We start from the raw sequence: 16,286 nt of genomic DNA on the forward strand, positions 1-16,286 counted from the left end.
GAACTGAACTGAACACATATGAAGTTGCTTACTATGTGCCAGGCATTGTGCTATGCACTTTACATGGGTTATTTCACTTACTTTTCCATTTTAAAGATGAGAAAAATGAAAAAAAAAAAAAAGATGAGAAGAATGAAGATTAAAGGTGTTAAATAACTTGCCCAAGGTCAGAGCACTATGAAATGGTGGAGCAAGGAGTCTAACACAGGCAGCCGGGCCTCAGAGCCTGTGATCTTCATGACTCCTCTACACTGTCTCCCAGAGTGACTCTGACCAAATTATTTTGCATCTCAGCTTCCTCAATTTAGGATGAGGTTGAAAGCTCTCAGGCAACGTGTTTATGAGGATTAAAGGAGATACTATCATTCCTGGCATACAGTAAGCATTTAAGATGTGGTAGCTAGTATTTTTCAGTAGCCAATATGTCAATCATTTCTGCCTATTCTATAAGTGGAGATTAGTCAATATGCAAGAAAAGGTAACATTAGTGAACACTTGTCATAACCTATGGGAATACTGTAGTGTAAAAAGACAGGTAGCACAGGCACAGTAATCAAACCCTACGTTACTGTGCTTGTATTTCTTAATGGCCGATATGGAAATGATTATTGTTAATTTCCTTAAATAAATAAAGTTTTTTTAACATAAAGATACAGTGTACAAGTAGCACCCATAAAATTTCCAATGATGTATCCAGTAACTTCAAGCCATTATTATTATTTTTTAAATATTTATTTATTTTCTTTGGTTGTGCCAAGTCCCAGTTGCAGCATGTGGGATACAGTTCCCTGAGCAGGGACTGAACCCAGGCCCCTTGCATTGGGAACATGGAATCTTAGCCACTGGACCACCAGGGAAGTCCCAAGCCATTATGCTTTAAAGTCCAAGGAAAAACATCTCAAGAATAGTGAGAAGATATTTTATGCTCAGCTAGCCACAAATGATATGCTGGGATCATTCAATAACCTTATGTTCACATATTAATTACTGACTACATAAGAAAACACCATTATTAAATGTGAAACTATTTGTTCTGGGCCTTTTCTTTAACTTCCTCATTTCTTTTGCTTCCTTATGTAATGTTATAAGAGTATATACTTTCTACATAGACAATCATGTCTTCTGCAAAGACAATTTTATTTTCTTCCTTCCAAATCTGTATACTTTCCACTTTGTCTTTTTCATTAGCTAGGAGCTTCCTGGGTAGCTCAAATGGTAAAGAATCTGCCTGCAATGTGGGAGACCTGCGTTTGACGCCTGGGTCAGAAGATCCCCTGGAGGAGGGCATGGCAACCCACTCCAGTGTTCTTGCCTGGAGAATCCCATGGACGGAGGAGCCTGGTGGGCTATAGTCCATGGGGTCGCAGAGCCGGACAGGACTGAATGACCATCACTTTCACTATCAGGACATCCAATATGATGCTGAAAAGGAGTTTCCTTGCTCCTGATCTTAGTGGGAAAGCTCCTATTGTCTCACTGTTAACTATGACGTTCACTGTAAGTTTTCTGTACATGTTCTTTATCAAGGAAGCCTCTCTATTCCTCTCTATCTACTCAGTTCTTATGATGAGTATTGGATTCTGTCAAATGCTTTTTCTGCATCTGTTGATAGGATCATGTGACTTTTCTTTAGCCTGTTGATGTGATAGATTATACTGACTGATTTTCAAATGCTGAACCATTTCATATGTAACTGCATATAATCCTTTTTTATATGTTGTTGGATTACATTTGCTTACATTTTGTTGAGAACTTTTGTACCTATCTTCATGAGTGATATTGGTCTATAGTTTTCTTTTATGTAACATCTTTGTCTGATTTTGGTATCAGAGTAATGCTGGTCTCATAGAATGAGTTAGGAAGTATTCCTTTTGTTTCTATTTTATAGAAGAGATTGTAGAGAACTGGTATAATTTCTTTCTTAAATGTTTGGTAGAAATCACCAGTGACCACATCTGGGCCCACTACTGTCTGTTTCAGAAGTTTATTACTTATTTAATTTCTTTAATAGATAAAGACCTATTTAGATTGTCTACTACATGATCTTTTGATAAGAGGAGTTCATTCCATCCCTCTTGTTAAGATCCTTCATAACTTACAGCTTCATAATTATCTTCTAAGTTTGGCATATGCTTTTTAGTCCATTGTCATTTCTTATCACTTTCACTCCCTGCATATCTGATTACACACATTTCCCCCCAAAATATCAAGCTCTGACATACCCACATGCATTTACAGAGGCATCCTCTGTATTCCAAAGGTATCCTTTTCTAACTTGTATTTGTCTTACTAAACTCAGCTTTCTGCAGAAGCTGTTCTTGATGTCTCCAGGCAGGTCAGCTGTCCCATTCAACTTGTATAATAGAGAAACAAAAAGTACTCTTTAAAACTACCAAAAATTCCAAGCTTTTCAATAGTTATTTTACATGTTCCATGTAATTCAAGGTATACAATAAACTATATGATACTGACCTGGTTGTAGATTGTGTCCTTTATAAATTCATTACCTAAAACAGACACATTTTGATACAACATATCAAGGACAGTGCAAACACTGAACAATAAAGTGTCATTTCAAGATAAAGTTTAAGTATATATCAAGAATAAAGACTCAGTATATATCAAGACTGAAGACAAACATGAGTACTCATTTGGATGCATGCTTCGATGTGTCATTTATCAAGGCTGTATTATGAAATGTTTGAGTCTTTCTGTTTCTTTTATTTATTGTGAATGATTAAGAGCTTAAACTCTGGAGTCACACAGACTTGAGGGAAACACTACTTATACTTTGTGAGATCTCGGCCAAGGGAGTAAACCCCATCTGGGTTTTCTCAGGGGATAAATAAAGAACTAGTAATTGGTAGTGATAGTAAATGATGATACTGATATTGCTAGAGTTACTAAAAATAGTGTCATTATATAGACGTCTCTTTCCTTCCACACACAATGGTGAAAAAAAAAAATACCTTTTTTTTTTACCATGACTCATTAGTGCCCTGTGAATAATAACCTATTGAAAAGAGAACCCCTTCTCCAACCTATTCTCCCTTTTTCGTTTTTATAACTTTGACAAAAGTAGTTGAATACAGCAGTCACTAGATGGAGCAACATTCCTAGCAGAGTAATCCTTCTAACCAAGAACTTTCCATTTAGTTTTAATAAAAATAAACCAAGTCTAGAAGAAAAATCACTCATAAGTAGGTGACCTGGTACATTTGAACATAAATGATTTTGAATACCTCAGAGATTTGAATATGAGAAAACAAGAGAGATATTTGGATACACCACAGTCATATGTGGTATTAAAAGCTGAACTGGGTTCCCCCAAAAGTCGTATGTTGAAATCCTAACCCCCAGCACATTAGAATGTGACTGTATTTGGAGGTAGGGTCTTTAGAGAGGTAATTAAGTTAAAATGAGGTCATTAGGCTAGGCTCTAATCCAATACGACTGGTGTCCTTATAGGAAGAGAAGATTTGGGCACAGAAGTATACAGAGAGGACAACATGAAAACACAAGAAAAAGAAAATGATCTACAAGTCAAGAAGAGAGACCTGGAACAGATGCTTCCTTTAGGCTCCTTAAAAGAAACCAACTCTGCTGAACCTCAATCTTGGACTTCTCACTTCCAAAACTGCAAGAAAAATAAACTTCTGATGTTTTAGCCATCCAGTCCATTGCACTTGACTATGTAAACTCCAGCAAACAAATACAGGCTTCCCAGATGGCACTAGTGGTAAAGAATCTGCCTGCTAATGCAGGAGACCCAAGAGACTTGGGTTCAGTCCCTGGGTTGGGAAGATCCCTTGCAGGAGGAAATGGCAACCCACTCCAATATTCTTGCCTGGAGAATTCCAGGGAGAGAGAAACCTGGCAGGGTGTAATCCAAGGGGCCGCAAAGAGTAGGATCCGACGGAGTACACACACAGAGCAAACTACTACAATGTGGAAAGGAATACTAGGAAGTAAGTTCCATACAGGCAAGAATTTTTGTCTTTTTTGTTCATTATTATATCCCAAGCACCTAGAACAATGCCTGGCACATAATATGTGTTTGATACACATCTGCTTTGTGAACTAATAAAGCAGATTAATAAAATTCTTGCCATAGATGACTCTACTAAATACCAGTGATGTTTTCTATTTTCATAAGATCCAAGAACATGAACACCCAGTGCTCTTACCAAGTACTATGGTGTAATTGGTCTGCTGCCACAGCCCAAATACAAAAAGTCCTCTGGTGAAACTCCTGTTATGATTCAGTTCCTGGAGTAATTTCCTGAAGAACAGAAGAGTCAAGAAGACAAAAATACTATTGTAATATAATAAATGTGAATTAGTCCACACAGAGAAACAGATCAACCTTGTTAGACCCATCCTGGGGAAAATGCCACAGATACAGCTTGCTGGTAATGCTGTTCTCACATAAGCATTTGGTTAGCTGATTTCACCACAGGCATTGTGAACAGCCTGGAATCATAATTTAAAGGAAAAATAAATAAGGACTTTTCTCTGCTGTTCTTCAAGCACTTTTTAGATGGACACAGAAAAAATACTAATTAAATTTCCTTCTTATATATTCAGTTACAAAGTCACGGTGCATGTCTGTCTTAAACCCATATCCAGGTCTTAATGTCATCACTATTACCACCAATCAATACTTAATTTGGTACCCTGAAGATGCTAGGAAAATAACAGCAAAATAAAACAAAAGAAATATGGAATGAAGACTCTGATTTTAAATTATATGCAAATATCCTTTAAATAGGGCTTCCCTGGTGGCTCACATGGTAAAGAATCCCCCTGCAATTAGGGAGAGCTGGGTTTGATCCCTGGGTTGGGAAGATCCCCTGGAGGAGGGCATGGCAACCCACTCCAGTATTCTTGCCTGGAGAATCCCCATGGACAGAGGTGCCTGGTGGGCTACAGTCCATGAGGGTGCAAAGTCGGAAAAGACTGAGCAACTAAGCACAGCATAGCATATCCTTTAAATAACAGCTAGAAGAAAGATTCACCAAAAAATAGTTCTGTTAGAGGCAATAATACCATAAATAATTCTTTCTCTCTTCAATTTGTAATTTTATATAATAAGTCTGTTTTTAGAGCATAAAGTTCTCAAAAAACATTCTAACTTCTAATCATTACTGAAGTGAAAGTCACTTAGTCGTGTCCAACTCTGCGACCCCATGGACGGTAGCCTGCCAGCCTCCTCTGTCCATGTGGATTCTCCAGGCAAGAATACTGGAATGGGCTGCCATGCCCTTCTCCAGGGGATTTTCGAACCCAGGTCTCCCGAATTGCAGGCAGATTCTTTACCAGCTGAGCCACCAGGGAGCCCACATCATTACTGAAATTTCCCCCAGAGAGGACGATACAACAGTATTTATTTTTAAAGTATATTTTAAATTTTATTTATTAATTACTTTTTGGCTGCACTGGGTCTTTGTTGCTGCAGGCAGGTTTTCTTTAGTTGAAGCAAGCGCAGGCTACTCTTCATTGAGACGTTCAGGCTCTAGAATGCGACTTCAGTAGTTGTCCACATGCTCCACGCCATGTAGAATCTTTCCAGATAAGGGATCAAACCCTCATCCCCTGCATTGGCAGGTGGATTCCTAACCACTGGACCACCAGAAAGTGTTAAATTATGTTTAATCAATAAATTTACATAGAGTATGCATGAGAAAGCCAGAATACAATAGCTTCATGGGCAAATAAAATTCAGCATTTTAAACTCTAAATTTGGAGATTCCCATCTACTTTGAAAGTAATTTAAAAATCAAGTCAAAGCTTGTTCTGTTTGGGGCCTGGAATTAGCTCCCAAACTGATGCAATCTGAAGCCAGGGCCAACAAGTGTTTACCAAAGTCTTCGTCCCAGAGGGAGAAGCCGCATTTCTAATTCTCCAGAAGTGATGCTGTTGGGATTGCCTTGAGATGTGAAACAAGGCAGCAGGAGTAGGAGGAGTACGAACATGAAATTCATTCTGAAATACTCCCTTTCCAGCAAAAATGAAAGCTACTTTCCCACGATATACAATTTATAGTCAAGCCCTCTTTTATTAAAGGTTTTAATTAGCTGCCTGTGCATTCCCTCCTTATTCCTAGGAACCATGGCATAAACAGGAAGTTCATGCCTCTGGGGCTTATTTGTTGCGGAATGGAAAATATGAAGCTGTGGACTTTCTCAAGGATGATTTAGAGGGAAACGGGCCTTAAATTACCATACTCCCCTCCTTATCTTCTCCAGAAGGCTTAAAAACCAAGGCACTTCACAAGCAGCACTCCACTCCCACGAGTATAAACAGTTCTCTCCCGCCTGTGACTGGAGATAAACTTGAGAGTTCTGCCACAGGCTTGTGCCATACTCTAGGGCGGGCGCCCCAAAGCAACGATGATCTGCCACTCAGCACCCTTACAACTGTGTGCTGCAGTCTGCCCTGACAACCACAGGGCTCCAGAGCTAAAACTAGAAAGTCTACCGTATCAACTACCCAAACACCACAAAGTGTTGGATATTCTAAGGCCTGGCCGATGGAAGAGCTCTGCAGCTTGACTGTAATGGTAGTTATACAAAACTAGGCACGAGGTAAAATGGCACAGAAGGATACATAAAAATCGTGTGCCACTGTCGATTTCCTAGCTTTTTCTTTAAACATGTAAGTTAAGATGTAACTATGACAGCACACTGGACAAAGTGTATACATAAGCTCTTGCTACTGTCTTTGCAACTTGTGGAGAATCTCTATTTGTTTCCAGATGAAATGTTTTTTAAAGTGCGTCTGCTCGTGCACCTCGCTATACTTTGAATGGCTTGCATCCGGACAAGTAATCCAGAAAAAAACACAGCCTGGTTTTCTACCTTGAGGTTGCAGCCGCCTCCCAGCGGAAAGCTGGAGGTGGGGAATACTCTGGCTAGTGCTGTGTCTCAGCCTGGGATTCCCTCACCGCCCTCCCACCCCGCCTGTCCTTCCCGAGGGTGGCTCCTTCCCGTCTTTCAGGTCACACCTCAATGCTGCCTCCTTACAGAGGCTTTCCCTTGGCCCGGCATCTACAGTAGCTACTCTCGGGGCTTTCTGAGTTCCCCGAAGCCTTCCCGGCGCGCGCCCGTGGCCACGTGTAATGCTTTGCTCCGTTTACTAGCCGGTTACCTGTAACACCTCCAGGAAGGCGGGCCCCGTCTCCCCCTGGCGCGCTCGGTCCCCAGCAATGAGTACCCCGCCCGACGACGGCAGGGAGAGGACTTTATTTCAATTAAGGGCACCTCATTCGAATTCCCTGCTTTGGGCTCGAGGCTGGTCGCACCGCTTCCTTCCCCTCACACCACGGGAGCTCCCGGTCTAGGGCTGACTTTGGTGCGCTCACTCGGGCCACACGAGTGCGCCTCTGCTTCCTGCCTTCACCTGTACCCTAACCCGCCCAAGGAGGGCACCATCTTCTAACTCGTTTGTCCAGAAGGGAGCCGCTTCAGAGTATTTCTCCACAGCCTTTCCTCAGGCCATCCTCTCAGCCCCCTCCCGTATCTCTTCTACCGCAGCTACAGCCCCGGGGGCCTCCGCCCTTCATTTCCGGCGAGGCCCCCCCCCCTTTCCGGGGCTGCCCCCGGCCCGGACCCCCGCCTCAGGGGCGCCTCGCCCCTCAGGCCACGCCCCTCAGCCCCTGGATCGCTGGAAGGGCGGGAGAAGAGGCCGCGCGGGAGGGGCGGGCGGCGGCTGGGGGGGGGGGCGTGTCCTCCTCGGTCCTGGGAGGCGATTGGCTGGGCCGCGGAGAAGGGGCGGGACTGCTGCCTGTGTCTAGGGGCTCCCGGGTCATCTCCGGGCATTCTTCGCAGTTCCACAGGCTGTGGCGCGTTCTAGTCGACAGTAGCGACTCTGGTTCGGGCAGCATGTCTGACAAGCGGCCAGCAGTGGACACCCAAGCTCGGCGGCTTCCCGACTCCTTCAAGGGTGAGCCCCGTGCCCCTGGCGAGGCCCGTGGGGTCGCCCGCCGTCCCCCTTCGCCTCCTTTCGGGAAGGGCCCCGGCCCAAAGGCCCCAGGAATATCTGCGATGTTTCTTAGCCGAGTGACCGTTGCTCACCACCGACGTTTCTGCCCATTGTACGCTGAGAATGACGAACCCTACTCCCCAGGCTGGGGGGAAAGTTTTAGGGATGTTAGGGTGCAGGATGCACGCCCAGTGCCCCGCACTGCCGGGACGCGGCATCGAGGGCGTGTCTCCGGTGCCCATAGCCAGAGCAGGGACTCGCGTTATCCAGCGGCTGCCAGATGCCAGGCCCTGTGCCAGCGCTTTCCGCTCTTTATCTCGTGGCGTGCACGAGTGACTGGCGGCAGCGGCTGGTGGAGTCGGGGCCCAAACCTGCCCGCCACGCCCGGGCGCGGGGGAAGTCGGCGTCTTCGCCGCGCTCCCCCTCAGCCCCATCCGAGGACAGCTCCGTCACCCCGCCCTCGCCCACCCTCAGAGTAAGCCCGGTCCTCCCGAACTAGAAAGAACTCCTGCTCCCCACCCTGGCCAGTTTGTCTTACTAAACCCCGCAACAGACCCGTGCGGTTTTGCCACAGGTTCACTACACAGTTGCGGAAGAAGGCTCTTTTTGGCATCCTTCGTGTATCTCGTTCCAGCTTCACTTTCTGCCTCACTCTGGCCCCTCCACTTTACTTCCTTTGTTCTAGGAACATCGCCATCCTGGCTTTTGGCCCTCACTAGGAATTGTGAGTTCCCCACCCTACCAGGGCCTTCCCAGTCTTGAAGACAGAAATTGTGTAACTCAATTTGTTCCCCTGTGAAGGGACTAGCGCTCTTGAGAGGGCTATCTCCTCGAACCGTTATTGGCTAACTCCTTGGGGGAGATGGGGGTGGTTCATAAAGAGATGCTTGTAAACCTCTCAGGAGTACTGATTCCCTCCCAGGGGTTCTTCGTGATCCAAAGGAATTCTTTCTAAGGACAGAATTTCAGACAGAATGACATAGTGAAAAAAATTTGGAGGCTGAGTGGGCTTTTCCAGCACCCCACAAAGAACACGATACTCCAGGGGTCCCCAAACTCTGGGATCTAGTGCCTGATGATCTGAGGTGGAGCTGATGTAATAATAATAGAAATAAAGTGCACAGTAAAGGTAATGCGCTTGAGTCATCCCGTCCACCTCTACCCCGCCTCCATGTGTGGAAAAACTGCCTTCCAGGAAACTGGTCCTTGGTGCTAAAAAGGTTGAGGACCGCTGCACTGGACTCATCAATTCTGATTATTTGTGATGACAGCCTTGTCCACTGATCCAATATGTACCCATTTCCTTTTCCAGCAATCTTTGTCTTTAGTTCCATTCCAGGAACATCTAAAGAATTATAGAAATCTTAAATTGTCACCTTTCTGTACCTTGGAGAGTTACTTTCCCAAATCAGGAGTGTAGTAGAGAGGATATTCTTGAAGAAACTGATACTCAAGAGGTTAAATTACTTTGTCACGCAGTTTATGAGAATTTGAGTCAGATTTTAAGTCTGGGTTTTTGGCTGATCCTAAAACTTGCCCATATAAAAATTATGCAGTCTGCCTCTTTGATAGTCAGTTGTCTTTTTCTGGAAGGGAAAGTGGGCAGGATCCTTTCCTCTTCACCCTGAAATCCTGGTGGGAAAATAGAGGACCATGAGGACAGTATTAGAAGTTTGGTGACACTCTGGTAGGAAATCTGTAGAAGTTCTTTGGGAATAAACATGATCTTTGGACTTAATGTGAGTTGTTTCTCGTGCTCACAGAACAGCATTCACTCTTAAGTTCTTTTTCTTGATTCTGCACTTCACTACATTTTAGACAGAAGTCTTTATAAGAATCTAATGAAAACTGTGCACCTTTTCCTCTGAAAATCATACATATATAAACAAAATTTTGCCTGGGCTCTGTCACTTTTTTTTTTTTTTAATGTGAGACTTAGAGATGTGACACTGATAGGAAAGCCAATACTAGAATTTATTAAATAGAATTTACCGAGTGCTTGCCAGATGCCAAGCACAGCCCAGATACTTTAAAAGCATTATCCAGTGCAATCCTCTAACAGCTCCACAAGGAGAATGTCATTCTCTATCCCTTTGCAGCCAGGAAACTGAAGCTCAGAGTGGAAAAATCACCCACACCTGTGAACTAGGTTCAACATTGAACTGACTTTACAAATCATTTTCCCTATCCTAGAGCTGCTTCCAGAAAGTGAAGGTGTTAGTCGCAGTTCATGTGGGACTCTTTGCAACCCTACGGGCTGTAGCCTACTAGGCTTCTCTGTCCATTCTCCAGGAAAGAATACTGGAGTAGCTGGTCATTCTCTTACTCCAGGAGATCTTTCCGACGTGGGGATTGAGCTTCCAGAACCAGGGGTTGAACCCAGGTGTCCTGCATTGCAGGCAGATTCTTCACTGTCTGAGCCATCAGGGAAAGCCCTGGGACTGTCTCTGAAATGGCACACCCAGAAGGAGGGACCTGACCAGCGTCAGAAGCTGAGAGACCACAAAGGAATCTGGCTTCAGTCAAGAATTCCTGGATAAGATGACTCCAGTGGGCTGCCTCTGAGAGAAGCAGTGGGATACAAAAGCCCAAGCTGTCCCTTTATGATTTTGCTGATAATTAGTCTTAGGAATGTAAATATGACCAAACCCTCGAGCAAGACTAGTTTTTCTTTAAAGTCATTGCATTCACTTTGTAATGAAATAATGCAAGTGGGTTACAAAGAAATGCATGATTATAATTAAGAGTCATGTCAACAGAATAAATCCCTTTGGGAGAATGCCTGAAAATAAGCAGAATCAGGGGACTGCTTTGTTTATTTCAGTTGTTACAGTCGATCAGATGGGGAGTACTTTGTAACTTATTTAATAATTAATCTGAGTTAAATCCATCAGTGGTCATAGATTAACTCAAGTGATGACAAGTCTGCAGAAGTTGGCCTTTCTGTCATTTATTATAATTAAATAGATTATTGGACCCACCTCATGTTATAACTTACACACTGTAAAAGACAGAGTCATTGATCACCTGGTCAACTTTGAAGAAAAATAATTTTTTAGTGTTGATAAATATGATAAAGATTGGATTCAAAGTCTGTTTTGTAAGATGTCAGAAAACACTTTCCTGAAAACTATTGTAACCAGAAAAAGTGAGCCCCTCTTCTCTGTTTCTCCCTGACAATTTGAACCGGCCTCTGTCATACTGTTTATTACACAGTACTATAAATGTAAATTATAATCACCTTTGTTAGACCAGGAGAGCTTCTGAAAGCAGAGGATTGTGTCCTTGATCACTGTAGTAAGTTCAGGGTCGAGTGCCTAGTAGGTTTGCAAATGTGTTTGTTGAAAGAAAAAGGAAGGAGTGAGATAAAGTTTACATTGGTGGAGATATTTTTCTGTTTACAGTTTGTTTTATTAAGTTTGTTACAACTCAAAGGATTGATTTTAGGGTGTGGACTTCTTCCTCATACATGTCCTCATTACAGATAGACTGGGTTTACATTTTCAATAAGGGATTGTAATTGTCAAAGTAATATATTGTACTTAATAAGGAATCTCCTTGTTTATGAAAGTGTGGAAAAAGCAGTTAGAGGTCACAGTAGAAAGAAGGAAGTGTGTGTCAGATCTCTGTTGACATAAATCATTCTTCGACACAAATCATTCTTCCATTCTTTTTGGACCTTTGTCTATACTCTGAGACTTGTAAAGATACCTGAACCCCAAACATTTGCCCTGACTTTCAGTAGATTGACCTTGAAGTTACTGGCAATAACATGTCTGTCCTAAAATATCAGACAATGAAAATTAGATACCAGCCTTGCCTAGTTGTAAATATGCGTGGATGGCAAGATTGTATACATAGCAAAATGAGGATGGAATCTATTTCTTTTTGGATGAATTTTTTTTCCATTTATTTTTATTAGTTGGAGGCTAATTACAATATTGTAGTGGTTTTTGCCATACATTGACATGAATCAGCCATGGATTTACATGTGTTCCCCATCCCGATCCTCCCTCCCACCTCCCTCTCCATCCCATCCCTCTGGGTCTTCCCAGTGCACCAGCCCTGAGTGAGGATGGAATCTAAAATTCAAAGATCTGAATTGAGACCTCAGTAGCATCACTTACCACCTGGGTCACCTGGGGGTCTCTCAATCTCCAGAGTCAATTCCTCATCTAGATATTGAGCATCATCTTACAGTACTATCTAGCTCCCAAAGTTTTGAGTATCAAATGAGAACATTTTTGTGAATGTACTTTTGAAATTTTAAAATGTAAATTATTAAGATATTATTTATTGGGGACAACAGAATAAAAAAGTTAACAACGGCTTAGTAATTATACAGAAAATTAAAATTTATGGACAAAAAGTGTGAAAGACCAAGAAAGTTTAGGACTCTGACTTATCTCCCCAAATGTGGTCTGTTTCTCCCCCAGGGACAGAATCCCCAAGCAGGTTGTTAGTCTTGATGTTTCTCTATGGTGTGCAGGTCCCAGAAGGTAATTCACTTAATATAAAGTTTATTCCTTTGTACTGTCAATAGTTACCTTACAGTTCTGATCATAATGATGGTTACTATTTATTGAACACTTCCTAAATGTCAGGCACTCTACATATTTTTTCATATGAGATAACTATTCTCTTCCCTCATTTAGTGAAAGTGAAGTCACTCAGTTGTGTCTGACTCTTTGCAACCCCGTGGACTGTAGCCTACCAGTCTCCTCCGTCCATGGAATTTTCCAGGCAAGAGTACTGGAGTGGGTTGCCATTTCCTTCTCCAGGGGATCTTCCTGACTCAGGGATTGAACCCAGGTCTCCTGCGTTGCAGGCAGACGCTTTACCGTCTGAGCCACCAGACTCTCTTGCTTTTCACTTTCCTAAGTGTCAGGCACTGTGTATTTTCTCATATGAGGTAATGACCATTCTCTTCCCTCATCTCCCTTCCCTGGGGGCTCAGGCGGTGAAGCGTCTGCCTGCAGTGCGGGAGACCTGGGGCTCAACCCCTGAGTCGGGAAGATCTCCTAGAGAAGGAAAGGGCACCCCATTCCAGTACTCTTGCCTGGAAAATCCCGTGGACGGAGGAGCCTGGTAGACTACAGTCCATGGGGTTGCAAACAGTTGGACACAACTGAGCGACTTCACTTTCCCTTATTTTACCAATAAGAAAATTTAGCAGTAGAATGAAACTCTAACAGCAAAACCCCAAGCTTCTAGCCACTGCTTAGCTACTCACCCTCTGCTGGAGAATTGGAAACCTTAAGAGCTAGTTTCCTTATGCTTCTGTTTTCCATTTTTTAATTAAAATGATGTTGCCTTCCGAAGACTTTTATGAGAAAAACTCAATTATAGATACTTTAAAGGGCTTCCCTTGTGGCTCAGCTGGTAAAGAATCCGCCTGCCATGCGGGAGACCTGGGTTCGATCCCTGGGTTGAGAAGATCCCCTGGGGAAGGGAAAGGCTCCCCACTCCAGTATTCTGGCCTGGAGAATTCCATGGGCTGTATAGTCCATGGGGTCGCAAAGAGTCAGACACGACTGAGCGACTTTCACTTTTCACTTTTACTTAAGATGTCTAGGGCTTCTTTCCTGGTGGCTCAGACAGTAAAGAATCTGCCTGCGATGCAGGAGACTCAGGATCGACCCCTGGGCCGGGAAGATCCCCTGGAAAAGGGAGTGGCTATCCACTCCAGTCTTCCTGCCTGGAGAATCCCACGGACTGGGAAAGCTGGCAGGCTGCAGTCCGTGGAGTTAGAGAGTAGAGCACAGCTGAGTGACTGACACTGAAGATGTCCAAGTGAAAGAGCTCGGGGGAAAACCTCAACAAGGATGAGGGTTTTGTTCTATTTAATATATTTCAGGTTCAGTCTAAAGAACATCAATCTTTCCAGACATGGGTCATATTCAGTCCATACCTTCCCTGAATTCTCTAACCTCGTGGGTGTAAAGGGCTGATTTTTAAAAGAAAAAAGGAAAGAAAACGTTTGGGGAGAGCAGTATGACCACCACTTTGGGACCGAGGATGATTCTGAATTGTGTGTGTGTGGTTGTTGTTATTGTTTAAATAACACTGGTTTATAATATAGAAGTTTCATGAGTAAAATAACATTGTATTTCTACTTCTACCTACCTCCCCTATTGCCTGCTCACCACCAAAAATTGATGAACTGTGTTCTGGATCCTATATATGGACATGTAACTTCCATTTATCTTCTGTAATAGTCAGCCTATTCTCTTCCCCACAGAACAGCAGAATCTGGGAATTCCCTCGAGGTCCAGTCATTAGGACTGCTTGTTCTTAGTGTTCAAGGACCCAGGTTCAGTTCCTGGTCAGGGAACTAAGATCCCACAAGCTGCATGGCACAGCCCACAAAAAAACAAACGAACAAAAACCCAACCAAAAACAGTAGAATCACTCAGCTCATTCAACAGCTATTTATTTAACAAATGCTTGAGCACTTGCTGTATACAAGGTATCCTGCGTGATAGCTCACTTACTCTTCACACTGACCCTCTGAGGAGGTGCTCTTTTTGGCCCTCTTTTTAGATGGTTAGACTAAAGCACAGAGAGTTAAGACACTTGCAGAGAACACACAGCTAATAGGTAACAGAGCCAACTCTGAGGCCATGCTGCTGCTAAGTCACTTCAGTCGTGTCTGACTCTGTGCGACCCCATAGACAGCAGCCCACCAGGCTCCGCCATCGCTGGGATTCTCCAGGCAAGAACACTGGAGTGGGTTGCCATTTCCTTCTCCAATGAATGAAAGTGAAAAGTGAAAGTGAAGTCGCTTAGTCGTGTCCGACTCCTAGCGACCCCGTGGGCTGCAGCCTACCAGGCTCCTCCATCCATAGGGTTACTATACTATTTTAACAAGGCCAAAAATCTGGAAAAGACAGACATTGGGTAAGATAATTACAAATATGATAAATGGTATTTAGAGATGGTAAAGTGCTATAGATTAGGAGAGGGAGTCCTTTTAAAGGCTCAGGGGTTCAAATTTGAAATTACTGATGATACTTTCACCTATTTTTTCTCCTGTTTTATGGCTAGAAATATTCTAATGAAGGAAAGCTACAGAAAATCCTCAAGATGCTTGAGAAATAAAATACTTACACTTATTTAATTTCTGTATTCTTTTTGAGCTAAGCACAACATTCCTTTTATTTCGGTTTTTTTTTTTTTTTTTTAAATCTTCTTTAAAAGGACTAGTCTATTTCCTTACTTCTCATGGTAAACAAATTTTAAGTTTCATAATTCAGGTCGCATAATGCTTCATCAGTACTAGTTCTTTGAGTCTAGTATGTATAGGTTTATAACAGGGAGAGAAAGTTAGTCTTTGGTCATGATTTTTAACCTGATACCATCTGGCCTGTAACCAGTCCAGCCCAGAGAGTAATTTCTTCCCTAGAGGTTTAATGATAAGGGCATTCAAAGAACCATCAACCATGCCTAATTAAAATAATCATTTGAAAGATGGATTATAGAGTGCTCTTGTTTGCTTTCAAAGCTTCTACCCAGTGAATTGCAACTTGTGGTCATCAGTCAAGTAAATGCCATCATTTTTTCAACATATATTTGTTGATACCCTACTGTGTGCTAAACTCTGCCTCTTTCTCCCCTCTCTACCTGTTTTCATCTTTCTCTCTATAGGATGCTGCCTTCACTTTTGTTTCTGTTCCTTTCTCCATTTCTCTTATTTGCCTTTTCTTCTATTGTTTGCTTCCCTTCTCTGTCTCCTAAAATCCCAGTCAACTGAAAATCGCAGTTATAGTAAAATTTTGATTAATTGAAGACATACTTACATTCACATATTTTATCTGCCCTTTGCTTGTTTCCACCTTGAGTTCTTATTTAGCAGTTCTTTCAAAGACCCTGTTTCAAAACAATATAAGGGAAGAGAAACTGGGACTGTGGAAAGTATACCCTTATTTGAAAAGTTGGAAGAAAGATCCAGTGTCTTATTTAACTTATGATGTCCTCTTCCTCAAATAGATGAATATGATGTAGAACAGGAATGGGTCGTATGGCCCATGGACCAGATCTGGCCGACCACCTGCTTTTGTCAGCCCCACAAGCTGAGAATAGTTTTTATACTTATACATTTTTTTAAAAAGAGGAAGATCTGGAAATTATATGGAACTCAGATTTTAGTGTTCATAAATTACCCTTCCCTGGAACACAGCCATGTTTCTGTGTGTGTGTGTAGTTTGTGGCTTCTTTTGTATAGTATTCAGTGATTGTAACAGATTTTATGGCCAATAAAGCTTTGTGTTTATTCTCTGGCCCTTTACAGGAAAAGTTTGCCA

General features: G+C 42.7%; 1 protein-coding gene across 1 annotated transcript in view; it reads left to right on the plus strand.

The window, feature by feature from the left end:
* Positions 1-7,804: 7,804 nt before the first annotated feature.
* The window catches only part of STOM (stomatin), a 30,756-nt gene continuing 22,274 nt past the window's right edge, over positions 7,805-16,286 (plus strand). The window contains exon 1 of the mRNA XM_020893596.2: positions 7,805-7,944. Within this exon, the coding sequence (XP_020749255.1) occupies positions 7,884-7,944 (61 nt within the window). The 5' untranslated portion in view covers positions 7,805-7,883. The remainder of the gene's footprint in view (positions 7,945-16,286) is intronic.

This window comes from Odocoileus virginianus, chromosome 31 (genome assembly GCF_023699985.2).
Source record: "Odocoileus virginianus isolate 20LAN1187 ecotype Illinois chromosome 31, Ovbor_1.2, whole genome shotgun sequence".
Taxonomy (NCBI): Eukaryota; Metazoa; Chordata; class Mammalia; order Artiodactyla; family Cervidae; genus Odocoileus; species Odocoileus virginianus.